At 41.2% G+C, this 27,051-nt stretch overlaps 1 protein-coding gene across 1 annotated transcript in view; it reads right to left on the bottom strand.

The window, feature by feature from the left end:
• Positions 1–1,016: 1,016 nt before the first annotated feature.
• The window catches only part of coro2aa (coronin 2Aa), a 40,168-nt gene continuing 14,133 nt past the window's right edge, over positions 1,017–27,051 (bottom strand). The window contains exons 3-13 of the mRNA XM_052137306.1: positions 21,358–21,558; positions 16,396–16,512; positions 15,977–16,126; positions 14,598–14,777; positions 14,180–14,296; positions 10,449–10,553; positions 10,253–10,349; positions 9,768–9,880; positions 6,940–7,030; positions 3,184–3,446; positions 1,017–3,050 (exon numbers count right to left, since the gene is read on the bottom strand). Of these exons, the coding sequence (XP_051993266.1) occupies positions 2,919–3,050; positions 3,184–3,446; positions 6,940–7,030; positions 9,768–9,880; positions 10,253–10,349; positions 10,449–10,553; positions 14,180–14,296; positions 14,598–14,777; positions 15,977–16,126; positions 16,396–16,512; positions 21,358–21,558 (1,566 nt within the window). The 3' untranslated portion in view covers positions 1,017–2,918. The remainder of the gene's footprint in view (positions 3,051–3,183; positions 3,447–6,939; positions 7,031–9,767; positions 9,881–10,252; positions 10,350–10,448; positions 10,554–14,179; positions 14,297–14,597; positions 14,778–15,976; positions 16,127–16,395; positions 16,513–21,357; positions 21,559–27,051) is intronic.

The raw sequence follows: 27,051 nt of genomic DNA, 5'->3' as shown, positions 1-27,051 counted from the left end.
AAGAAAACATCCCCCACACCATTACACCACCACCACCAGCCTGCACAGTGGTAACAAGGCATGATGGATCCATGTTCTCATTCTGTTTACGCCAAATTCTGACTCGACCATCTGAATGTCTCAACAGAAATCGAGACTCATCAGACCAGGCAACATTTTTCCAGTCTTCAACTGTCCAATTTTGGTGAGCTCTTGCAAATTGTAGCCTCTTTTTCCTATTTGTAGTGGAGATGAGTGGTACCGGTGGGGTCTTCTGCTGTTGTAGCCCATCCGCCTCAAGGTTGTGTGTGTTGTGGCTTCACAAATGCTTTGCTGCATACCTCGGTTGTAACGAGTGCTTATTTCAGGCAAAGTTGCTCTTCTATCAGCTTGAATCAGTCGGCCCATTCTCCTCTGACCTCTAGCATCAACAAGGCATTTTCAGCCCACAGGACTGCCGCATACTGGATGTTTTTCCCTTTTCACACCATTCTTTGTAAACCCTAGAAATGGTTGTGCGTGAAAATCCCAGTAACTGAGCAGATTGTGAAATACTCAGACCGGCCCGTCTGGCACCAACAACCATGCCACGCTCAAAATTGCTTAAATCACCTTTCTTTCCCATTCTGACATTCAGTTTGGAGTTCAGGAGATTGTCTTGACCAGGACCACACCCCTAAATGCATTGAAGCAACTGCCATGTGATTGGTTGATTAGATAATTGCATTAATGAGAAATTGAACAGGTGTTCCTAATAATCCTTTAGGTGAGTGTATATGTATAATGTATGACCATAATAAAGGCTTTCTTTCTCTATGTATTTATATATATATATATTAGGTTGAATTTGAACATGGGTGCCCTTTGCATGCTTAAGTAGCACGTGCTAATAGACTAACACATTTATAGTAAAAAAAAAATAATAATATCGGTCTGTTTCTCACCCACACCTATCATATCACTTCTGAAGACATGGATTAAACCACTGGAGTCTTTTGGATGACTTTTATGCTACATTTATGTGCTTTTTGGAGCTTCAAAGTTCCGGTCACCATTCACTTGCATTGTATGAACCTACAGAGTTGAAATATTCTTCTAAAAATCTTCATTTGTGTTCTGCAGAAGAAAGTAAGTCACAAACATCTGGGATGACATGAGGGTGAGTAAATGATGAGAGAATTTGCATTTTTGTGTGAACTGCCCCTTTAATGGGCTAGCAAAATGGATGCTTTGCAAGTTTCACCATTTTTTTCTTTTAGAGACCATCAAGATATCATTCATAATGTTACTTTCAGATATTCATTAGTTTCTAAAAAAAAAAATAATGCATTTCACCACTATTTTTGAAAATAGCAATCAGCATGTCAGGACACTCATCTTCTGCTTTCCCTATATCCGTCCTCTGTTCAAGGAGTTGCTCCGTCCACTTTAGGAACCTCAGACGATCAAATCAATTTGCTACATGTTCATTTAGTGACCGGCATATTGAACCTTAAAAGAATGATTCCTGATCCAGCTTATTGACTTCAGCCTGAGTAAAGACGACTTTTTAGGAATCAAAAAGAAGATGCTACAATCAAGGCTGTTTGAACAACATTTAGTCAATTATTTGAAGATACATCTGAGCAACAGCAACATTTTAAATAAAAAATCTTCAGTTTTGTACACTATTATATTAATATTTGTATTCTGCAGAAGAAAGTCACACAGCTGGGATGGCATGAAGGTGAGTAAATGATGACAGCATTTTCAATTTTAGGTGAACTGTCCCTTTAATGAATATTCCAGGTTCAGTTCAATCGACAGCATTTGTATCATCATGTTGATTACCACAAACATTCATTTCGACTCGTCCCTCTTCTTTAATAAAAGCACAAATGTGTGTTCCAGTGAGACACTCACAATGGAGGTCAATGGGGGCAATTTTTGGAGGTTTAAAGGCAGAAATGTGACACTTATAATTTTATCAAAGCACTCACATTAATTATTGTATTATTTCAGCTGTAAAGTTGTTTACATCATTGTTTTTGTGGGTTTACATGGTCGTCATGGCAACAGTGTTGTAACATTGTCTCTATCTCCACACAGATGTGGTTATTAAGTGATTTAATGACAGTAAAATCATGTTAACACACACATTGTTTGTGTCTTTACTTTTGAAACCCCATTGACTTGCATTGGAAGTGTCTCACTGGAACACACACTTGTGCTTTATTAAAGAAAAGGAGGCCACAAATGCTGTCGATTGAGCTTAACTTGTAATGAACCTGGAATATTCCTTTAACGGCTATTGTGTTGCTATTTAAAGAATATAATTTTGTCGGTAGGTGGTTAAAATGCTTGAAGGGATTATTTAAACTAATCTGGACTTTTCTGAGATATTGTCTGAATCCCAGCTCATTTCCATAATGGCATTTGGTATTTATTTCTCTTTTAACAGCATCTGATCACAAACTCAATCTAATACATAAAATGATCCAAATTGATGTCCCGTCCCCTTGTTATTATAAAACCTTGGATTTGCATTTGTAATATCAAACGTGGTTATGCATCACATCACTCACCCATTTGCAAAACAGGAATTTAAATAGCAAATTACAAAATATTCAATCATACGCATAACTTTCCCAATTTATAAAACAATACACACAATTGCCCATTTAAGAAACATTTTTAAACAATAATAATAATAATAATAATAAAAAAAAAACTTTTCAACAAGTATAATCAAAAAAAAAAAAAAAGTTAGCATAGTGCTGAAGTGTACAAAACAAACTCCCAGGAATGTCGTATTGCTGTGCACAAATCCATGAAAGGAATGACTGCAGACAGACAGCGTATAAATGGGAACGCAGCTCGTGAGGCCGTAAGATGTGTTCATATGTGCATGACAGTGAGGCAGACAAGGCTTTTGGTGGTGTGATGTTCGCCAGTCTCTCTCAAAGACTGCTTTGTGAGTTTCTCACATTTTTGATCTCCAGTTCCAGCTGTTTTATCCGCACATCCTTCTGGTTCAGCAGCTCCCTCAGCTTGCGGATCTCTTCCTGCTGCTTATAAAATACTTGCCGTAGCTATATGCACAAAACACACAAGTAAACATGAGCAATCATATTCAAGGACAGAAACACAACACTTGAAGCTGTACGTAATGTTAAGCAATAGACTTAACCTCCGGCACAGCAAAGCTGCTTATATGCCACATACCTCGTTCTCTGTTTTGGGCGGCGAGCTCTGCCCATTGCTGACATGGGTCGTAGAACTGCTGTTCTCATTTGTGGATGGGAGATGCAAGGTGGCGTAGGATTCTTTGTGCTCGTTCCCTTCTTTGGCATCCAGACGTTCCTGGATTAGCAACCCAGGCCGACTCCGAGAATGGTGTGTGTCTGCGTCAGTTGGGCCTTTTCCCAAGCCCAACTCCACATACGTGTCCAGTTCACTTCCAGGCCTTAGAGACATCATCAATGGACCTTCAGAACAAAAGAAAGACTCAGCCTTACTCTAAACACCACATGACCACACATGAACCGTCTGAAATGGACAGATTTCCGATGTAGTGTGAGGGTGCACATACGGTACTCCTGAGGAGCATTTTGTTTTTACAATCAATATAAAATCTGTAAGAAATGAATTAGAAATGTCTGTTCCAGTGAGACACTTCCAATGGAAGTCAATGGGGTTTCATCTGTAAACATTAAAATACTGTTTCATTTACATTTATGCATTTGGCAGATGCTTTTATCCAAAGTGACTTACAGAGCACTTATTACAGGGACAATCCCCCCGGAGCAACCTGGAGTTAAGTGTCTTACTCAAGGACACAATGGTGGTGGCTATGGGGATCGAACCAGCAACCTCCCGATTACCAGTTCAGTGCTTTAGCCACTACGCCACCACCACTCCTACTTTTGTTTCAAAAGTATAGACACAAGACATAAACAATATGTGTGTTAACATGATTTTACTGTCATTAAATCACTTAATAACCACATCTGTGTGAAGATATAGACAATTTTACAACTGCGTTGCCATGACGATGTAATGCCATAAACCCTGAAATCCTAAAAATGACAATTTAAAAACTTTACTGCTCAAATAATACACAATTTTTAACAGAAGAATTAATTTAAGTACTTTTATTAAATTATAAGTGTCACATTTCTGCCTTTAAATCTCCAAAAATTGCCCCCATTGACTTCCATTGTAAGTGTCTCACTGGAACACACATTTGTGCTTTTATTAAAAAATGTTTTTTTTTTTTTTTTTTTCAACAATACGCCACAAATGCTGTCAACTGAACTTAACTTGTATTAAACCCGGAATATTCCTTTAAGACAAACATTAAAGGCACAACGCATGGCACGTGGGCACTGCCAGAAGGGGGCTGTGGTAGGTGAGTTTGGCTCATGTTATAGTAAATGTAGCCGTAATCAATTATTTGATAATTAGTGTCATCAACTGTAAAGAGCGGATGCAATAAAACAGAAAGAAAAAGACTCATTTGTTTTCAAAGTAAAGTCAGTCTAAGCACAATCAATCGTTTTTGGTCTATTCTTCATTTCTAATTATTTAGTGAATGGACCTTATTCAAAGTAGCACCATCTTTAATTTTAAAGAAGGAAGTCTATCCCTCACAGCCTCGTTTTCATACTCGTCAAAAATCACCGTGTGCATAATGTCTATAATGACTTAAATTAGTCTTTAATTACACTGAGCTCTAATACTGCTTCAGAAGACTTGGAATCTTAAGCATGGGCATTTTGTGCGTGTCTGCTCTGTTTTCCCATGTAAAAACGTCGGATGTCTTTGACTGTTGCACCCCGTCTCGCTGTTTCTTCAACAGGACCACTGCACATTTTAAGAGCATATGGGTCCCTAGGTGAAACCCTACTCGGAGGCCCAAGTATCCAGTGCTGCAACTACCATCAGCTAGCTAACTGAAATGAAGATAGCATTGTGAGCTAATCTTGGCTAGCTACACTATGTCTATGGTCTACACCGTAGTTATATAGATAGGAGAAATGTCTGAAAAACAAGACAGAATTGCAATACGTTAGCTAAATAATTGTTGCAATTTAATGCATAAAATGAACATACAATATCTAGCCTGATTGCTGGCTTACATTTATTTCTTACCAGTGGTCTGGCCGCATTTCTCCTCCTTTTCCTTTTCCTTTTTTCTGCTCCTGACTTGCAGATGTGCATCATGTTGACGAAAAACCCTTTAGGCATGCACTTGCCTGTCATATCTAGCTTAACGCTTTCCTTGCAATTCCATTTTCCCTTCCTTCTCGGGCCAGCAGGAGGCTCCCATTTTTATTTTGTTTATTTATACGTTTTCCCAATTTGGAATGCCCAATTCCCACTACTTAGTGGCGCGTTTACTCGCCTCAATCCGGGTGGTGGAGGACGAGTCTCAGTTGTCTCCGCATCTGAGACCGTCAATCCGCGCATCTTATCGCGTGACTCATTGTGCATGACACCGCGGAGACTCACAGCATGTGGAGGCTCATGCTACTCTCCACGATCCACACACAACTCACCACACGCCCCATTGAGAGAACCACTAATCACCACCACGAGGAGGTTACCCCATGTGACTCTACCCTCCCTAGCAACCGGTCCAATTTGGTTACCCCATGTGACTCTACCCTCCCTAGCAACCGGACAATTTGGTTATCCCATGTGACTCTACCCTCCCTAGCAACCGGGCCAATTTGGGCACCCCATGTGACTCTACCCTCCCTAGCAACCGAGACAATTTGGTTACCCCATGTGACTCTACCCTCCCTAGCAACCGGGCCAATTTGGTTACCCCATGTGACTCTACCCTCCCTAGCAACCGGGCCAATTTGGTTACCCTATGTGACTCTACCCTCCCTAGCAACCGGGACAATTTGGTTATCCCATGTGACTCTACCCTCCCTAGCAACCGGGCCAATTTGGTTACCCCATGTGACTCTACCCTCCCTAGCAACCGGCCAATTTGGTTACCCCATGTGACTCTACCCTCCCTAGCAACCGGGCCGATTTGGTTACCCCATGTGACTCTACCCTCCTAGCAACCGGCATTTGGTTACCCCATTGACTCTACCCTCCTAGCAACGGGCCAATTTGGTTACCCCATGTGACTCTACCCTCCCTAGCAACCGGCCAATTTGGTTACCCATGTGACTCTACCCTCCTAGCAGGCCAATTTGGTTACCCCATGTGACTCTACCCTCCCTAGCAACCCGGCCAATTTGGTTACCCCATGTGACTCTACCCTCCCTAGCAACTGGGCCAATTTGGTTACCCCATGTGACTCTACCCTCCCTAGCAACTGGGCCAATTTGGTTATGCATTCTGTTTCATTCCTTGCGCTGCGTCTGAATTGTTTTTAGCGCAAGAGTCACAAAGATTCGACGTTCTGAAGGAGTTCTGTCAGCAAAGAGGAGTTCACGTGACTGTTACATTGTTACACAAGACTCCAGATTGTTCTACACCAAGAAAAGTTCAGACGCTTGATAAACGGTAAGCAATGATTTGTTCCCTTCTGCTCTGCTCTGTGTATGTTTAGTGTTACAATTCTGTTACAAATGTTGCCCATGACGCTTACATAAAATACAGCCTTAGCACAGGAGAATATTTTTTAAAAGAGAGTGAGCGATTTCAGTTTGGTCTTAAAATCTGATTCAGGTCACATGGTCTTGGTTAAGGGTCTGGTTTTATTTAAAGGCTTGTGCAGACCTCCGTTATGGACTATTTTATGTTATTGTTATGGAGCTTTATTTCCTATTTGGAGCTTCTCAGTAAAAAAAAAGTCCACATTTATTTCAAATGAAATGAACAATGTGACATTCTGCAAAATAGCTCATTTTGTGTTCCGCAGAAGAAAGAAAGTCATACAGCTTTAGAACAACATGAAGGTGATTAAATGATGACAGTATTTATGGGTGAACTGTTCCTTTAAGAGGCTCAAACCTTTGTCTAGACCTCTGATCCACTCATCCGCTGTCATGGCAGGCTGGTTTCCGGCTGTCATGGGGTAAATGTCCTCTTGATAGGACTCAGACTGCAGAACAAGAAACATGGCAAATTGTTTGTGATCCAATCTAGACTCATAGAATGAACGTTACTATAACTACATTTAGAGTTTTATACTGAATGTCGCGTTCTATGTTCCGCTGCAGTTTCCTGGTGAAATGAACACTAGAGGCGCTACAACAACGTGCGTATTCTTCACTTTCACACAAATCACGAGTACAATGGATGAATGTGACTTTATAAACACTTATTTTTCACTCCATTACTCACACACATTTTATGATATCAACATTTTTATTAAAAACGACACATTTTCACGCTCGTGTTACAGACTAGCCTACATGTACACACTTATACCAATGTTATTAGCATCCGTGGCAGCTCACCTGATAGTGTTGGACTTTGAACTCGGAAGACTGCGGTGCAAGCCCAGCCAAGCTCACAAGCCGACACATGAGACGAAAGTGTCATAGAAGCCAAACAAAATGATGTGGTTACTTCAGAAATGTGCTTTTCATGTCGCATTTGCTTTTAAAACACTATCGGTTAGGTTGAAGTGTATGGGTAAGGATGTCTGTTTTGTTCACCTCTCATTTGCTTTTAGCACACTATTGGTTAGGTTTAGGCTTTTCTAGCACTGTCGGTCATCTCTGGAACACTCTCGCTGCAGCTCCTATTTACTTCAATGGGGGAGACACCGAAATCTCAATAACGGATGGTCAAGATTACGACCAAAGAACATATTTCAAATCAGCAATAAAATTTGATAATATCGGAATATCATAAATTGTGCTTCTTTACGTCATTTACGCTAAAACGCGCAATTTTCCCAGCTTGTATAGATAATGTGCATGCGAGATCTGGAGTTGATTGACAGGTGATGTCTGCATCTAAAAGGTGATTGGCTCTTTTAATAGTAGACGGGACTTCCTTTCTACATCCGTTGACCTTTGGGCGCTAGAGCTTCTTGATAGGGTGTTCCTATTTCTCGCATTCATTTAAGAAGTGGTCTGCTAAACATTCTCTGTTTTAGGCTAAAGTTTTAGGTTAGGGAGGCATGTTTTACTCATTAAAACTAATGCATCTAAAATCCACATTAAAAACCTTGTCTAATTAAGACAACATTTCATTCGCTTTTGGCGCCCCTCGGTGGACATTTCACTGGGAAACTGAAGCGAAACGTGTAATGAAGAACTTAAATTTGTTTAGCAAAAAAGTTGCCACGGTTACATAGTGTTCATAAGACCAGGCTGTTGGGTTACTATCATGAGGGGCAGCTAGGGTTGCCACTTTTGAAGTTGTAAAATACAAGGGCACTCTCTCTAGAGTTGTTGACGGGGTGGGGGGGTGATGGCTAACGTTTTTCAGACGGTCCCTTACCACACCCTCGACAGTTTTGCACAATGTCTGCACTTTTCAGAGGGCCCCTTACCACACCCTCAACAGTTTTGTACAATGTCTGCACATTTCAGTCGGACCCTTACCACACCCTCGACAGTTTTGTACAATGTCTGCACATTTCAGACGGACCCTTACCACACCCTCGACAGTTTTGCACAATGTCTGCACATTTCAGTCGGTCCCTTACCACACCCTCGACAGTTTTGCACAATGTCTGCACTTTTCAGACGGACCCTTACCACACCCTCGACAGTTTTGCACAATGTCTACACTTTTCAGTCGGTCCCTTACCACACCCTCGACAGTTTTGCACAATGTCTACACTTTTCAGACGAACCCTTACCACACCCTCGACAGTTTTGCACAATGTCTGCACATTTCAGTCGGTCCCTTACAACACCCTCGACAGTTTTGCACAATGTCTGCACATTTCAGTCGGTCCCTTACAACACCCTCGACAGTTTTGCACAATGTCTGCACATTTCAGTCGGTCCCTTACAACACCCTCGACAGTTTTGCACAATGTCTGCACATTTCAGTCGGTCCCTTACAACACCCTCGACAGTTTTGCACAATGTCTGCACATTTCAGTCGGTCCCTTACAACACCCTCGACAGTTTTGCACAATGTCTGCACATTTCAGTCGGTCCCTTACAACACCCTCAACAGTTTTGCACAATGTCTGCACATTTCAGTCGGTCCCTTACAACACCCTCGACAGTTTTGCACAATGTCTGCACATTTCAGTCGGTCCCTTACAACACCCTCGACAGTTTTGCACAATGTCTGCACATTTCAGTCGGTCCCTTACAACACCCTCAACAGTTTTGCACAATGTCTGCACATTTCAGTCGGTCCCTTACAACACCCTCGACAGTTTTGCACAATGTCTGCACATTTCAGTCGGTCCCTTACAGCACCCTCAACAGTTTTGCACAATGTCTGCACATTTCAGTCGGTCCCTTACCACACCCTCGACAGTTTTGCACAATGTCTGCACATTTCAGTCGGTCCCTTACCACACCCTCGACAGTTTTGCACAATGTCTGCACATTTCAGTCAGTCCCTTACCCACCGTAGGCTATATATACAAGGAATATCAAGGTTAAATCAACGATCTTGAATGATTTTGCAACAACCAGCTTAAATATGGAACAAATCCTGTCTCGTATTGATTCAATACAGGATGCAACATTTTGTCTTTAAATAAGGGAACGATCCAGTATTTTACGGGATGGGTGGCAACCCTAGGGACAGCAACTGAAATCTATGAAATTCTAGTTATACTTCCTTTCTCTTTAAACAATGGCAAATCCATGTTAATAAAATTCTGTATTTGAATGCATGTTTGAATGGGATGATACCCTTCGTGGAACAATCATGGATAGAGGTTCTATGAGACTTTTGATTGTCACAAGCTTGTAGAATCTGAACACTTCACAGGAACACACATCAAGCCCTCGCTTTGGCATGACACCTAAAAGAGAACGTAAAAACAGACACGCTGATCACAAAATCACAGCCAACCTACAAGTGAAAGCAGTGAAGGTGCATATTGCTTTTGGAGGGATTCGTAACCACCATTAGTGGCCTTGTTTTAAATCATCGACAGCATGACAATAATAGTACAGTGCTTCCCCTGAAACCTAAAGCATTTACTCACCCAACCTGAATCGTTCTAATTAACAAAATGACAACAAACACAGTAAGGATGAACCAGCTTTTATAACAATATTTGCTATTCAAATGATGTTGTAGAAGTCACTGTACTGCTGGTTTGACATTTATGATGAATGTTTGTTATGAGTTGGTGTGTATGTGTGCACATGCATGCATGGCTCATACTCACCCATTCCCTTTTGTGGAAGAAGAGAGCGGTATTCTGTCAGATAGTGCACATATGGCTTCTCTGGGCTGATTTCATAATATCTGATATTACCATCACCCTAAAGATTAAGGGAGAATTGCATCATCCGTTACCGTTAATATATCAACACAGCACTAAAAACACTTGTAATCTGGTAATCCAGGTTATATGTGCTCACTTTTCCAGCTACGTAAAGCATGTGCGTGTCAGGGTCATAGAAAGGGAAGAGGACACCAGAGGAGCCATCCAAGTCCTCTGAATAGGACGGCTGAGAGAGGTCCTCCTGCAGCACACACACACACACACACACACACACACACACACACACACACATTAATACACACACACACACACATTAATGCACACACACACACACACACACATTAACACACACACACATTAATACACACACACACACATTAATACACACACACACACACATTAATACACACACACACACACACACATTAATACACACACACACACACACACATTAATGCACACACACACACACATTAATACACACACACACACACACACACACACACACATTAATACACACACACACACATTAATACACACACACACACACATTAATACACACACACACACACACACACACACACATTAATACACACACACACACACACACATTAATGCACACACAAACACACATTAATACACACACACACACATTAACACACACACACACACACACATTAATACACACACAAACACACATTAATACACACACACACACATTAATACAAACACACACACATTAATACACACACACACACACACACACACACACACACACACACACACACACACACATTAATACACACACACATTAATACACACACACACACACACACACACACACACATTAATACACCACATTAACTCAAAACATCTATCAAACTTTTTTCATTGAACCAAAACTCTGATTCACATATTTCCATAAAAAGTGAATGACATCCATAATTCAACCCCATAATAGACTCATCACAGAGAGAGAGAGAGAGAGAGAGACCAATATGAGGGGTAATAATCATTATAAATAACCGCTATACTATGTTTGTGACATTAAAACCGCTCATTTGTTGCTCTCACAGCTGTCAGATTGAGGATGGGCCTGAGCGTGAACGAACTGCCGTACCATTGTCTTATACTGGATATATGTGTTTTGTTACATGTTTATTGTTTACATGCATAATTTGTACTATTTACAAGTATTTACATCGTTATGTAGAACACGTAATAAATCTGTACTGTCTTTTTAAGACCGCCAGGATCAATGAGCTCATATTAACAAGAGAGGACGTGTGTTTTTGCACAACCGTGCTGTGTGATTAGAATGAAATGTTTTGTTGTTGTTGTTGTTGTTTGTCAACAACTGACTGTAAAGAACAGAAAGGGTATTAACCTGCATACCTCGAGTCTTTAGTGACCTTTAGATACATGCTATTTCTTCCTCAAGTTACCGCTGATGTTTGAATGATTGACTTGATTGACATTTGACATTGTTACTTGATGAAGAAGCAACATTGCAGTAAACTATAGCAAGTGTAACACATGAACAGTCTGATATGATAGTTATCATATGGAAATGATGTTAATCGTGCATCTATTTACATTCAATAAGTGCCTGATAATATACACACAGTATGTGTAGCTCATGTGTATGATGTGTGTTATGTGTGTTTGACCGTCAGCTGCGTCTCATTTCACTGTGACATTAATGAATCCTGTTCTAGATTTTTGGCATCATCTCCTTGATATATGAAAAATAAAAACATCATCTATTCTATTATTTTCTAATTGTCTTGAAAATGTTTTGAATATGTGACACTATCTGGGCATTTGTTGATCCATTAGTGATGGATATACATGCCGGGTCACTAAAGACCTGAATATGTAATAATGTTTGCCGGAACACCCGTGCATTTAAGAGAGACATTATTCAATGGCAAATGGATTGTGTAGATCTCGTCTTTGAACACATATTTTACATACCAGATGTCAAGCATAACTCAAGACAAACATTTTCTCAAGAGTGACAAAAATGCCCCAGATATTAGAAATGAGGCGGCGTAGTGAACACCCTTGTTTTATCTATTATTCAACATTAATGTATTCTATTCTATTCTATTCTAGGTTTATCTAATTATGGCTCTACAGACACACAAGTGTAATAGTTTAATCTGTATCTGTCAGAGTTTTCACTGTTTCAGATGTGAGTTGTGATGAAAGCACTAAAATCAGCTTTGAAGACACACAATGTGAATAAACTCTGATTACATCAACATTTACAGTAGAAATCTGTACAATCTTACACAGAGACCTGACAAATATTTAAACGTATTCCAGAGGAGCATTTTGGGGTTATTGTCGGCATTATTTTTAGCTACTTTTGTATTTGATGTTGATTAGATTTGATAGGAAACAGCCTTAATTGTTCAGATTGAAAAATGTATTTCAGTTAAAAGATTCATTCGAAGAATTTGACATCAATTTCTGTTTTTAGATGTTTGGAAAAATATGCACCCATAAAGGTAATAAAATGCCCCTGAAAATTGTTTTTTTATTATTTTTATTTTCTCCCCAGTTCAGAACGCTCAATTCCCAATGCGCTCAAGTCCTCGTGCTGGTGTAGTGACTCGCCTCAATCCGAGTGGCGGAGGACGAATCTCAGTTGCCTCCGCGTCTCAGACTGTCAATCCGCGCATCTTATCACGTGACTTGTTGAGCACGTTACCATGGAGACATAGCGCGTGTGGAGGCTTCACGCTATTCTCAGCGGCATCCATCCACAACTCACCACACGCCCCACCGAGAGGGAGAACCACATTATAGTGACCACGAGGAGGTTACCCCATGTGACTCTGCCCTCCCTAGCAACCGGTCCAATTTGGTTACCCCATGTGACTCTACCCTCCTAGCAACCGGGCCAATTTGGTTACCCCATGTGACTCTACCCTCCCTAGCAACCGGGCCAATTTGGTTACCCCATGTGACTCTACCCTCCCTAGCAACCGGGCCAATTTGGTTACCCCATATGACTCTACCCTCCCTAGCAACCGGGCCAATTTGGTTACCCCATGTGACTCCACCCTCCCTAGCAACCGGGCCAATTTGGTTACCCCATATGACTCTACCCTCCCTAGCAACCGGGCCAATTTGGTTACCCCATATGACTCTACCCTCCCTAGCAACCGGGCCAATTTGGTTACCCCATGTGACTCTACCCTCCCTAGCAACCGGGCCAATTTGGTTACCCCATGTGACTCTACCCTCCCTAGCAACCGGGCCAATTTGGTTACCCCATGTGACTCTACCCTCCCTAGCAACCGGGCCAATTTGGTTACCCCATGTGACTCTACCCTCCCTAGCAACCGGGCCAATTTGGTTACCCCATGTGACTCTACCCTCCCTAGCAACCGGGCCAATTTGGTTACCCCATATGACTCTACCCTCCCTAGCAACCGGGCCAATTTGGTTACCCCATGTGACTCCACCCTCCCTAGCAACCGGGCCAATTTGGTTACCCCATATGACTCTACCCTCCCTAGCAACCGGGCCAATTTGGTTACCCCATGTGACTCTACCCTCCCTAGCAACCGGGCCAATTTGGTTACCCCATGTGACTCTACCCTCCCTAGCAACCGGGCCAATTTGGTTACCCCATGTGACTCTACCCTCCCTAGCAACCGGGCCAATTTGGTTACCCCATATGACTCTACCCTCCCTAGCAACCGGGCCAATTTGGTTACCCCATGTGACTCTACCCTCCCTAGCAACCGGGCCAATTTGGTTACCCCATGTGACTCTAGGTGTGATAGTCAGTGTCAATACTTGCTGAGATACCCAGACCCCTGAAAAGTTAATTTCTTCAAGAGCCCTTACCTGATCCCAAAGTGCAATCTGACGATGGTTCCAGCGTGAATTTCCTGTGGAGAGGAGCATTTTCAGGTTTCCCAGAAATAGCACTTTAATGCCTTTGTGCGTTTTGGTGTTAGTCTCCTGAAACAACACAGCACACTTGAATGAGACTTACAAATATATTCACATTTTGTCTTTCTCTCACTGACCTCTACGTAACACACTTCAGGTGTTTCCGTGCTAGAGTTAGATGTGTGCTGTCAGAGGGAAGGACAAGGGGAATTGCAAATGGTGTCTGTATCCCAACTCATAATTAAACTAAGCAAAGACAGGATACATAGTTTTGTGGAAATGATTGGTTCCACCTTTTATTGTATGAGATTCAGAAACATCATGCAAACTGTTCCTCCACAGGTGAGAGCAGAGAGGTGGAAACACACACCTGTAAAAGGATTCCAGTACGTGGGTCAATGACTCTGATCTTCTTGTCTTTGCAGGAGGTGGCGAGTCTGCTGCCATCAGTGTTGAAGGACATGGACAGAACCACATCTGAGTGCACACTGATGGTCCGCACAGGGTTCTTGACCACCTGCTCAGGAACATCCAGGTTCCACACCATAATCTATACAAGAACACACACATGAACACACTCAGGGTACTGCAACCAGTTGCAACAAACCCCTCAAAGCAATTACAATTCTCTCATCATTTACTCACCCTCATGCTGTTCCAGATGTGTATGACTTTCTTTCTTCTGCAGAACACAAATGAAGATTTTTAGAAGAATATTTCAGCTCTGTAGGTCCATACAATGCAAGTGAATCGTGACCAGAACTTTGAAGCTCCAAAAAGCACATAAAGGCAGCATAAAAGTAATCCATAAGACTCCAGTAGTTTAATCCATGTCTTCAGAAGTGATTCAATTGGTTTTGGGTGAGAACATTATGAAATAGAACATATTTTTTTCTTCTAATAAATCCTTGACATCAACAGTCTCCTTGGCAATTTGGATTTGAAGCTTGATTACACTTTCTAGTGCCATCTAGCGCTCTTCTCATGCGTCAAGAACTAGGAAGTTTTATCCAGCTTGAAATCATGATTGTGTGTATAGACTGCAATGGCAAGGTGTACTGTGATAAAAAGAGTTACATTTTCATTCTCTTCTCATCTAAAACTGACTGGATCACTTCTGAAGACATGGATTAAACCACTGGAGTCTTATGGGTTACTTTTATGCTGCCTTTATGTGCTTTTTGGAGCTTCAAAGTTCTGGTCATCATTCACTTGCATTGTATGAACCTACAGAGCTGAAATATTCTTCTAAAAATCTTCATTTGTGTTCTGCAGAAGAAAGAAAGTCACACATCTGGAATATCATGAGGGTGATGAAATGATGACAGAATTTAAATTTTAGGGTGAACTGCCCCTTTAAGAAGCCGCTTCATAGTAACTCTAAAGGTATTGCTGCTTAAATTAAGGGGATTTAAGATGCTCCAAATCATGAAGCATCACCACCACAAATGTCACATTTCAATTTCATTAAGGATGAAACTACCCGAAAAGATAAAGAAAACGTCATAAATTAAAATCCGATTAAGAAGAGGCGCTACTGTTTGTTAGTCAGTGGGAAACCAGTTTCTTCACAAGACTTTTGGGGAAGAGGGATTTTCTTCTGTTAATAGTCCTACAGTTACTTGTAAGGAATACTGAAAGGAATTTAAAGCTGTGCCCACGTTCACTGCCCCAGGGACAATGAAAAACCAACGTGTGACACGTCAGCACTTGAAAAGCTCCTGTACACAGTGTGTATAGTTGAAGTACCTGATAGTCGTAGCCGGTGCTGAAAATGATGCTGCTGGCAGTGGGATGCCACTCAATCAGCCCGACACGTCGTGAATGACCCTGCAGTTCCTTCCAAGGCACTGTGATATTCTTCATAACACCATGTTCAGGAATGTTCCAGATCTTTACCTGAACAATAAACGTGTACAAACAAAAGTTTTCTGAATTCAGCAAAAAATGTGGAGTTGCTGCGAAATTTCTGCAAACGTGCCGCAAAATGCCCACTTATTATTTTCACATGCAAATGAGCGTCCCATTCACCGAATGCGTGTGAAAAACAATAAGTGGTGAATTTGTGGTTTGTGGCCACTGTAGATTTTTATGTACGGTGCAGATCAGTTTTAGTGAGTAAAACATACATTTGAAGTGTACACAACACACTGTATGTTCACACTTACTGTGGCGTCCTCTGAACAGGATGCAATGCAGAAGTCATTGAAGGGATTCCATTTGATGTCAAGCACATTGCCTCTGTGACCCGAAACCTTTGGATGATGAGGATCGACCTTGCCAGTCTGAAACACAAAGAAAAATGCAGATTGATGTACACACTAATGCAGCACATCAAACCCACCGTGAAAGTATCACACAACTTTCTGCCTAAGTGCCATTCTAATTAAGTGCTCTAGTTAAAGGGGCAGTTCACCCAAACATTTTAATTCTGTCATCATTTACTCATCCTCATGCCATCCCAGATGTGTGGCTTTCTTTCTTCTGCAGAACACAAATGAAGATTTTTAGAAGAATATTTCAGCTCTGTAGGTCCATACAATGCATATGAATGGTGACCAGAACTTTAAAGTGCCAATAAAGCACATAAATGCAGCATAAAAGTAATCCATAAGACTAAAGTGGATTAATCCATGTCTACAGAAGTGATATGATAGGTGTGGGTGAGAAACAGATCAATATTTATGTTTTTTTTTTTATTATAAATAGCCCCCTTAGACCAGCCCTGACCAGTAGGTGGCGATATGCATGAAGAATGCAAATAGCCAAAAAACAAAAGAAAAGAATGTGAAAGTGAAAGTGTAGATTTACAGTAAAAAAGATGGGAATATTGAACTGTTCTCACCCACACCTATCATATCACTTCTGAAGACATGGATTAAACCACTGGAGTCTTATGGGTTACTTTTATGCTGCCTTTATGTGCTTTTTGGAGCTTTAAAGTTCTGGTCACCATTCATATGCATTGTATGGACCTACAGAGCTGAAATATTCTTCTAAAAATCTTCATTTGTGTTCTGCAGAAGAAAGAAAGTCACACATCTGGGATGACATGAGGATGAATAAATGATGAGAGAATTTTCATTTTTGGGTGAACTGTCCCTTTAAAGGTGATATAAATTTTGTGAAAACCAAGAAAGTCATCATACAATCTGTTCCACATTAGCAAGAACATTTCTGGCCTAAAATATTTAAATGACCAAAAATATATAAATATATAATTTGTCTTGTTTTGTAGTTGAAAGTGTAAATATAATATTTGTTTTCAGAGAATATATCTGAAGTATAAGTGTTTTCTTCAATTGAATTTTTTTTTCCAATGTAAATTTAGCTTGAAACATATAAAAACATCTACAAATGCAACAAGACAAAATAAACGTCTTTAGATATTTTACAGAGTATTTACTGATTAATAAGTAGGATTGCAGTATCAGAGGGGAACAAACAAAACTAGGTCGTATCCAAGTAGTCTTCACAAGTTTAGGCAAGAATCGTAGCATACCAAATGTGTCTACATAAGACAGCAGAAGCAAGTCCAAGCAAGAAGAACATCCTTCAGTAGGCAAAAAGACAATTACGTAACATGAATGACTCCGTTAACAAGTGACGAGACTTTATCATTCTTAATATCTAGATGGGCCATTGTGAGCGTTACCTCTCGGGCAAAGGACTGCTCTAACATGTTTAAATGATGTGTCCTGAGATTAGCGTACTTGAAATGTGCTGCATACTCAGGACACTCTGTCCTGTTAGTTACCAAACCACATTTTTCACTCAAGTTAACATCAAGTTGTTCCTAAATGTTGAAGTCTCCCTCTAATGGTTGGGGGAAGTGGGGAGTTGACAGACAGAAGCCGCAAGCCTTTCATGTAACCTGTGCCATTCCTGAGACATGAGGTAATCCCGGGCCCTCACGGAAACTCCGAACACACAGATTCAGATGTATAAACATTTCAGCTTCAGACACCAATAAAAGTTTAGTACCTAGGGATGTTAATAATTAATCGGCGTTATTAATGTGACTGATTAAGCTTATAGATTGTCGTTTAATACATTTCAGCACAAATGCGTTCTGTAATCATGCCAGCAGACGTTGTAAAGACTGTACAGTCATCCGCCGCTTACGTGCTCCGGTGAACGCAACTCAGTTTAGTCCTTCTTCACTCTACTAGCGCCATCTTTGATTTTTAACGTGAATGAAAACGAGGCTGTGAGGGATTGACTTACAGTCTCTTCAAAGGTCTGTGCCGCAGTTTAAAGTGACAAACATTGTGATCGCATCATGTCATGATTTGACTTAATATCAATAATAAATAAATAAATAAATCCAAAAGTCTGAAATATCCCACGATCCCCAGTGTGAAGATTTAATACATCTATACAAGTTATTATTAACAGTAATTAATCAATTCACAAATGTAAACATAACCTAAATGTGTTAAATACACAGAAATAAGAATATTTTAAGAAGCAAATGCCAATAATTGCATTTCATAAGTGTATTAATTTAAATCATACCTGTATGTAAACAATAGCCTATATGCACATTATTTGTTGTGCTATGTTTTGAGGTATTAACGTTAATGATTAAACTATTCATTGATTGTAAATTTCCACAACAATCAATTATGAAAATGGACATCTTATCTCTGTTTAACACATTAGACTATAGGCAGAGCTGGACTGGGAAGAGAAATCGGCGAGGGGGAGTTCGCTGTACATTTCTGCATAACGTGGCGGCTCATTTTTGCTTAACGCGGCCAAATCGGCACGTTTCGCGGCCGACCCACCGGCCCGCTCGGTTATCCCGCTGGCAAATACGCTCCTGATCGGCCCAAAGTGCGTCGGCCCACCGGTAAAATACCCGGTATGCCAGATTACCAGTCCAGCCCTGACTACAGATAACACTTTACAATAAAGTTCCATTCGTTTACATTAATGAATGCATTAGGAATCATGAAAATGTATTTTTTTAAAAGATTTCGTTCATATTAGTTACAAAAATACAATTGTTCATTTATTGTTAGTTTATAGCGCATTGATTAATGCTAACAAATACAACTTTTGATTTAAAAAATGTGTTAGTATATGTTGAATTTAACATGAACTAAGATTAATAAATGATGAAATAAAAGTATTGTTCATTGTAAGTTTAACTAATGTAAACAATTGCAAGTCTTGAGTTAGCAGGATTATGTTAACATCAATCCCACAGAAAAGAGTCTTCAGACTGGTAACACCCCGCTGAACACGAAAGAGTCAAAAGGCAGATAAAATAACACAAGGGTCACCTGTGTGAGCGTGTGTGAAAGACAGAGACAGAGTGTGAAATATTTGGTTGCCCTGAAGAAAGAAAGAAAGAAAGAATACACTAATGGGGCTTTCCACTGCACGGTACGGCTCGACTCGACTCGCTTTTTGGGGGTTTTCCACTGTGGATTGTACCTGGTACCTAGTACTTTTTTTTAGACCTCCTCGGTCGAGGTTCCAAGCTGATACTAAAGGAGCGTTCACACTTGTAGTTCGGTTCTCTTGGTCCTCTTGATCCAGACCAAAAATGAAAATGATACATTTAGTCCTGGTTGGTTTAGCGTTCACACTGGCATTCTCAACACCGAAGCTAACGATACAAAACCATCAGGGAAAAGTCACGACCTGATTGGACAACTTTTATGACGTATATTTTTTAATGGAACTTACCGAACATCCAAAACAATGCTGGCGAAATGCGCTCGTTGGATATATATATGTATATATGGTGGTATTTTTACCAGCTGAGAACAAACGAAGAGTTAATAAAATGTGTAAAGGAGTCAAAACAGCGCGAAGACGGCTGATGCCGATTCCAACGCCTGTCCCGAACATAATGTCTCGTAATGGGCAACATCGCTCCCATGATGAGAAGAACCAGGTATGCTTGAGGTCAGTATTTGGCAAATCACTTCCTGTTTTTGGTCCGTTTAGACGTCTTTGGTCCATGTTGCGTTCATATATCAATCAAACCACACCAGAGTTTGTTTGGAAGCGGGGCGAGACCCTCTACTCAGGCGGTGTCGGTCCCCTTGTTTAGTGCGCGCTAAGGTTCGGGTGGGAGCGTTCACACTTGTTGAAATGAACCGCACTAACAGAGCAATCGCACCAGAGTTCACTTTAATCTAAACAAACCTGCTAAGTGTGAACACCCCCTAAATGTGAAGTCAAAACTCTGCAGATCACTGATTGATCAGAGAGAATCGCCACTAACAGCGTCATTGGATTTGCTACATGGGACATCAACACGCTAGTTTTAAAGTTAGCGATAACAGTATCATTTGTTCACGCAACTTTTGAATTGTAAACAGAAATGGCTGTGCGCAAAACCACGCCGTGGTCAATAAACGAGGTGCAGATGTTCCTCTCGTTAGCGACGAACGAAATGACGCGAAACGAAAAAGTCTTTCAGGAAGTGTCTCAGCTGTTGGCCGCACACGGATACCACCGGACCTCCCAACAGGGAAAAGTTACAGAAACTTAAGTGACGACAGAACCATCATGGAAAAGTGGAAGTGGTTCGACCAAATGGACGCTATTTAAACCGGCGAGCAATGGGAGGGAGAGCGCCCTGGTCACGATGGAGGATGGGACGTATTGTTACGTTAACTCTATATTCTGCTTGAGAGCTTCATTTTATTTAGTTGAGCAGCTACTGGAAACCTTCTAAAACAACCAATTTAACTGTTACACTTGTGTAAAATCACCATGAACAACTGCTTTATGCAGCACAATGAGCTAGCAGCTAACAGCTAGCGCTTGTGCTATTGTTTATTGTTTTGTGTCGGGTATAAGATGATGTCACGGCAGTAAAGGCGGCACAACTATGATGTACCCACGTCGAGGCGGCACTAAACTGCAGTGGAGAAGTGCCATAAATAAGGTAGACCGAAAGACTCCCATAAGGCAACTAATAAAATATACTGAAATAGAGATAAACGAATGCATCATAGCAAGAATACCCAGAGAAACAACACTTGAAGCACTAAACTATAAAGTATATTTTACAGGTCAAATTCCCATTACACTACACAGCCCACTTATCAAAGAGTGTCATCAGTGCTAGCTAGTCACATAAGAAGGATGGGCGTGTCACTTACATGATGGATGGACAGCACCAGGAAGGCTCCGCCCCCTGCACATTCTGTGATAACGCCGATAAAGCGAGGGTTGACTGCGCAGAGTTGGTTGTCGTGAACGCTCCGGGTGATAGGTACACCATCATAGCAGTTCTCCTTTGTGGCCGGCTTCCCAAACACGTGGCGGTACTTGGAACTACGGTACTGAGGACGCCATGTCATCTAGAGTGAAACAGAAAGATCAATTAAATGACCTGGACACGCTAGATCGGTGTTTCCCAACCTTTGTCTTATATATCCTCACAGCCCCATCAGTTGGGCGCAAGTACCCATTCATTGACACCAAACCAGATATGTGTTCCTTATTATTCATATTATTAAAGTAGCCATTATTATAATAATTCATATTCAAATTAAAAACAATCTAGTGGGAGTAGAACAGACACACCATGTAGCTTCTTTTCCCTTTAATGGGACACCTGAGCTTTGTTTCACAAGGTAACACTGGAAGTCGCCATGTTGCTTCCGAATCTTCCAGTACCCTGACATCGGCCTAGTTATGCCGGGAGACTGACAAGCGAGACTGACATCTCCAATTAGATATTTGTTCAATCATTTTTGCTTTCTCCTGTGGCACAACTGGAAGCATGTAGCGTCAGGAGTATGGTAGACCCGGGGTTCTCGTCCCGTATTGAAATGCTTACATTTTTATTCCACAAACGGTTAGATTTAGGGTTGGGGAGCAGAGTTAATTAAATATGCATCCGTCTTCACTGTACTCCATCCTTTATGGTTTACAGCTAAAAACAACTAGCTTAACAACTCGCTTTTGGCACACCTTTTTTTAGGCATTTCGGAAACCGGAGTTCATACTTGCTGATTTGTTTTGCAACACTTCTCGCTTCGACCACCGGGGGCAGTGCTTTGAAACCACATACTATCAGAGTACTATATTTGATGACGTTCTTTAGGTATAAATTCCTCTGGGAATGTGGGCACGCCCCATGACACAATAATATGATGTAGTAACAACTACCATGAAAATAATCTACTCTGGTTTCGTTAAACAAGCATCATTTATGCACAAGTGACAACTTTCTTGGAATAAATAGTACGTACAGTCGAAAAGACCCCCTGATTTACGGTTCTCCACAGATAATTTTTTCAGTCCAGCATTTTGAACACAACGTCTCTTCAGGTCCCGTGGGGTTATGGGACAGTCAAGTGTCCAGTGTCACAATCTCGCCTGATGTAGTAGGTCATCCAGGTATTTCTTGTTTACTGTTATATATTAATTAGAGCTAATCATTGCACAATAGCTTTTGTCTCTTATATTTCTCAACACAACTCTAGTAAAGTGTGCGTAGCGAGGTAACTTAAGGGGGAAGGTTGCACAAGGGACGTGTCTGACAGATGACATGGTGTGTTTGAAATTTGAAACAATTACTTTCTATGAAGGTATGCACACCGTCGCTGACGCTCGGCATCTTTTGGTGGCACCCAGCTTTGATTACGAAGGCTGTAGCGCAACTCACAAAGTTTTCCATTAAATTGGATCCAAATAGTTATCAAAGGACGTAGATTAGTTCCTCTAGCCATCACTGGATGATATATTGTGCATATGTATCTTTCATACAGCCTACACAATGTATTTCAGTCTTTTTGTGGTTTGACAGCTTGATGCTACAGATAGAGAAAATCATGAATTAATGTCAGCATTTTTAATCGTTCAGTTGGTGCAGTTATACCAGTTTCGTAACGCTTGTAACGCTCGTAAAGCTTGTAACGCTCGTAACACTTGTAACGCTCGTAACACTTGTAACGCTCGTAAAGCTTGTAAAACTCGTAACACTTGTAACGCTCGTAAAGCTTGTAACATTCGTAACACTTGTAACGCTCGTAACACTCGTAAAGCTCGTAACGCTCGTAACGCTTGTAGCTTGTAACGCTTGTAACGCTTGTAACGCTTGTAACGCTCTGTAACGCTCGTAACGCTCGTAGCGCTCGTAACGCTCGTAACGCTCGTAACGCTTGTAACACTCGTAACACTAGTGTCAGCTGCACCGCATCAATGTATCGAGATTTTATGACGTTCTGAATACTGAGGATTCAGACATGCTACTCCACTGGCATACTATGTAGTAGGGAAGTATATATATATATTCGGACGCAGTTCAACTCAAGAATCGTTGTTTCTGAATCCTCTGTGAGATCAGTCTGCAGAAATCCACCTCCGTCTGGTGACTTTTTACTAAGATTGTATTCCAAACAAATGACTGAACCCAACTCCTACCGAAGATATCTTATTTTCTTAAAGTCAAATCAAGTGTATGTGTCATTTGCAGAGCTTACATGGGTACAATGGACATTCAAATGCTTCTAAATGCTTAAAAAACAAAAAAAAAACAAAAGCATTAACATATTAACTAGAAAGTTATACCCTTGTATACATAATTACTGTTTTACAGGTTCAACGGTGACACTTTTTAGGTATTACCTAACATGAACAATAAACAACACCCTTTTACAGCATTTATATATCTAGGTTTATGTTAATTAATAGAAATAGTTAATGTGAACTCTTTACAGTATTTATGCGCATTGTTTAATGTTAATAATACATGACAAGTAAAGGTGAGCGGAGTTCTCCCATGCAAAACTTATTTGACAATTTTCTCATTCGTGTGCATGATGCTGAAGATTGTATTTTTATTAGTTTTCTTCTGCACAGTGCAGACAGATGTTCTCAGAAATATATATATGTGGTTTTGATCGTTGATTCGACAGTTATTCGATTGTTTAATTGCTTTTTGCTTTACAATAAGGCCTGTCAATACTCATAATTAATGCTTTATTGGTTGTTAAATAATGTTACAGACATTAGGAACACATTAGGTAATGTTGAAATATGTTACACTTTAAATATGCACAGTAAATACTTTATTATCATTATTGATCATTAATTAAGAGTCAACAAACATTAGTAACGCATTCATTGATGTTCAAATGGTTTCCACTTTACAATACAGTTCACAAAACTCCTTGATATACTTTATATAGATGTTTTTACTATTAATGCAGAGATTAATGTATATTATTTCCTCCAACTTTTCTCCTCCACAATCATTTACACAATCATTAGACTATATATTATTATTATTATTATCCTTCATATAAATGAACATTATTATACACTGTAAAGAGTTGTAAGAGTGTTAGTTCAAACACATTGTAACTATACATCTATAAATTAAGATTAATAAGCGCTGTAAACAAGTGTTGTTTATTGTTAGTTCATGTAACTATTGATAACAAATGTAACCTTATTGTAAAACGTCACCAGTTTAACTAAGCAAAATCTAAATCTAAGTTCCCCCTGTAACCTGCTTAAAGGGATCATTATCCCAAAATTCTGCCATCATTTACTAATCTTCATGTTGTTCCAAACCGGTATGATTTCCTTTATTTTGTGGAACACAAATTAGATATTTGGCATAAATGACTTTCGATGTTAATGAGACCGAACATGTCCTTTTGTGTTCCACGTATGAACATAGGTCATGTGGATTTTGAGCAGCATGAGGGTGAGTGAATACAGTCAATTAAAATGGGAAGCACTGCTCTAGATAAGGTCACCGTGATATTTAAGTGCGGTCGTTATGTGGTTGCAGCTACACAAATTCTCTGCATTAATAAATAGAGTTTACAGTGCATAAATATAATCGTTTTAAAGGTAAATCGATCTAGAAGCAGCTCTCGTGAGGGCTGAAGGTTCCAGGTAGAGAGATGTGAACGAACACACCTGTTTTACAAGAACAGCTGGAGTAGTCCAAACACTAGCCATTACAAAGCAGTTTGGAAATCAAGTATAAATGCTGCTGCCTCTTCCAGAGATTTCCGTATAGGCCTACTTATAATCCACTTCTGCAGAATGAGGAAAAGCCCTACTGGCCAAATGTTTCTGACTCAAAGAGATACTGAGAATTTCACAATCAAATACCTGTCGGAGGTGTATGCCTGTAACAGCCCTGATGGCTCTGGAGAGATGCGTTGCGAAAACAATACAGCAGTTCTTGAAAGGAAAGCAAAATCAAACTGCACTCTTGACAAACTAAATCTGATGTTGCAACTCCTGTATTTACATATCTGAGTCTTGTGTGGCTTCATTCTGAGAGTGGTGGCTTTTCAAACGAGGACTGCCTCACTAGAGCGGCTCTAGATGAATTAGGACAGCTCTGAGAATGAGACATGGAGTAGTTTAGTCTCAGATAATATGATAAAGAGGTATACTAACCCATTAAACACAGGTCAAATTATTATCTATTCCAATATGAATAATCAGGCCACCACGAGCCTTATCTCTAACTCTCGGACCAAACGAAGGCGGGCTAGTGCAGGCCAAGACCAGCTGGGTTCCCACTGTCACTTCTGGGGCTTATTCAGGGCCAATGGCCCGCCAATAACACTTGGGCCAAAGAAGGCCAACTGGGCATTGAGGCGTGGCCAATGTCAAAGGTGGAGTTTATCGAGACACTCGTGCTCAAGTCGGATGTGGGATATTCCTACTTGAATTCTCCGAACTGACCATAAAGGAATTCCATTGCCAGATGCTTGGAAAATGACGTTTAAACAACTAAAACTGCAACACTCCCGTTAGTATAACAGGGGTTCGATAAACAAAGATGCTTCGCTAGATCATCAAAATTAAATTGAATTCACCATGTTTTGTACACCTGTCTCTGCAAGAAACACGTTTGTTAAACAAGCTTTAATATCTTGTAATCGAGGAACTTTGACTCATTGATCGGAGAGACCACGGCAGTTAAAGTCGTGAGTTATCAACGTTAAATGATCTTGCTAGCTCGCTAACGTTTCCATAAAATATAAACTAGATGTTCTAGATAACGTGTTTGTTTTGGCTTGTGAAATGGGCAGGGGTGTGTGACGTTTGCACCAGAGCGGCGTATTAAAGGCGGTTGTGGAGCGGAGGGGGGGCGCGGCCGATCAGAATATCGCGCGCCCGGTCCCCAATCGGCCTGATGAGGCGCGCGAGGGATAAAGGCGGCCGGTGACGATGGTTCGAGAGAGAGAGAGAATTATGGGCATGTCCGTCGTGTGTGTTTGTTTATGTGTTTTGGTTTAAGTTTTCATTAAATTATCATTTATATTGACAAGCCGGTTCTCGCCTCCTCCTTGCCCATCCTTGAGCTATTTTACATTGGTGCCGAAAGCCGGGAGGGAGGAGGGATGCCCGTCGCAGAGTCCTCGACACTGCCGTCCACCCTGGGGAGCGCCGCTGCCATCTTCCGGGTGACGGAGTAGCCCGACCGCCCGGATGCGGGGAACGGCCGTCGTCCGCGGGGCAAATGGGGACTGGATAACCCGACTGCCTGGAGCGAGGGAGCCGCTGCCGGGGGCGGAGGAGTGCCCTGCCGTACCCGAGACACGGAGGGGTCGAGGGAGACCGCCGTCCGCGAGGGGAGGAGGGAATAATCTCTCCGACCGCCCGGAGCGGTAGAGCCGCTGCCAGGGGCGGAGGAGTGTCCCCATTTGCCGCCAGAAAAGCGGAGGCGCATTCTGCCCGCTGGGGGTCGAAGGTGTCACCGGTTTGCCCGGGGTTGGAGCGGCTGTCGTCCGCCTGAGTGTGGAGGAGTGTTCGAGGACCACGCGACGGTACATCGGAGAACCGGTGAGTGAGTTTTTCTCTCTCCTCTC

The sequence above is a fragment of the Xyrauchen texanus genome, chromosome 11, assembly GCF_025860055.1.
Source record: "Xyrauchen texanus isolate HMW12.3.18 chromosome 11, RBS_HiC_50CHRs, whole genome shotgun sequence".
Taxonomy (NCBI): Eukaryota; Metazoa; Chordata; class Actinopteri; order Cypriniformes; family Catostomidae; genus Xyrauchen; species Xyrauchen texanus.
Note: the sequence above shows the minus strand (reverse complement) of the source record. Positions and strands in the feature narration are given on the sequence as shown.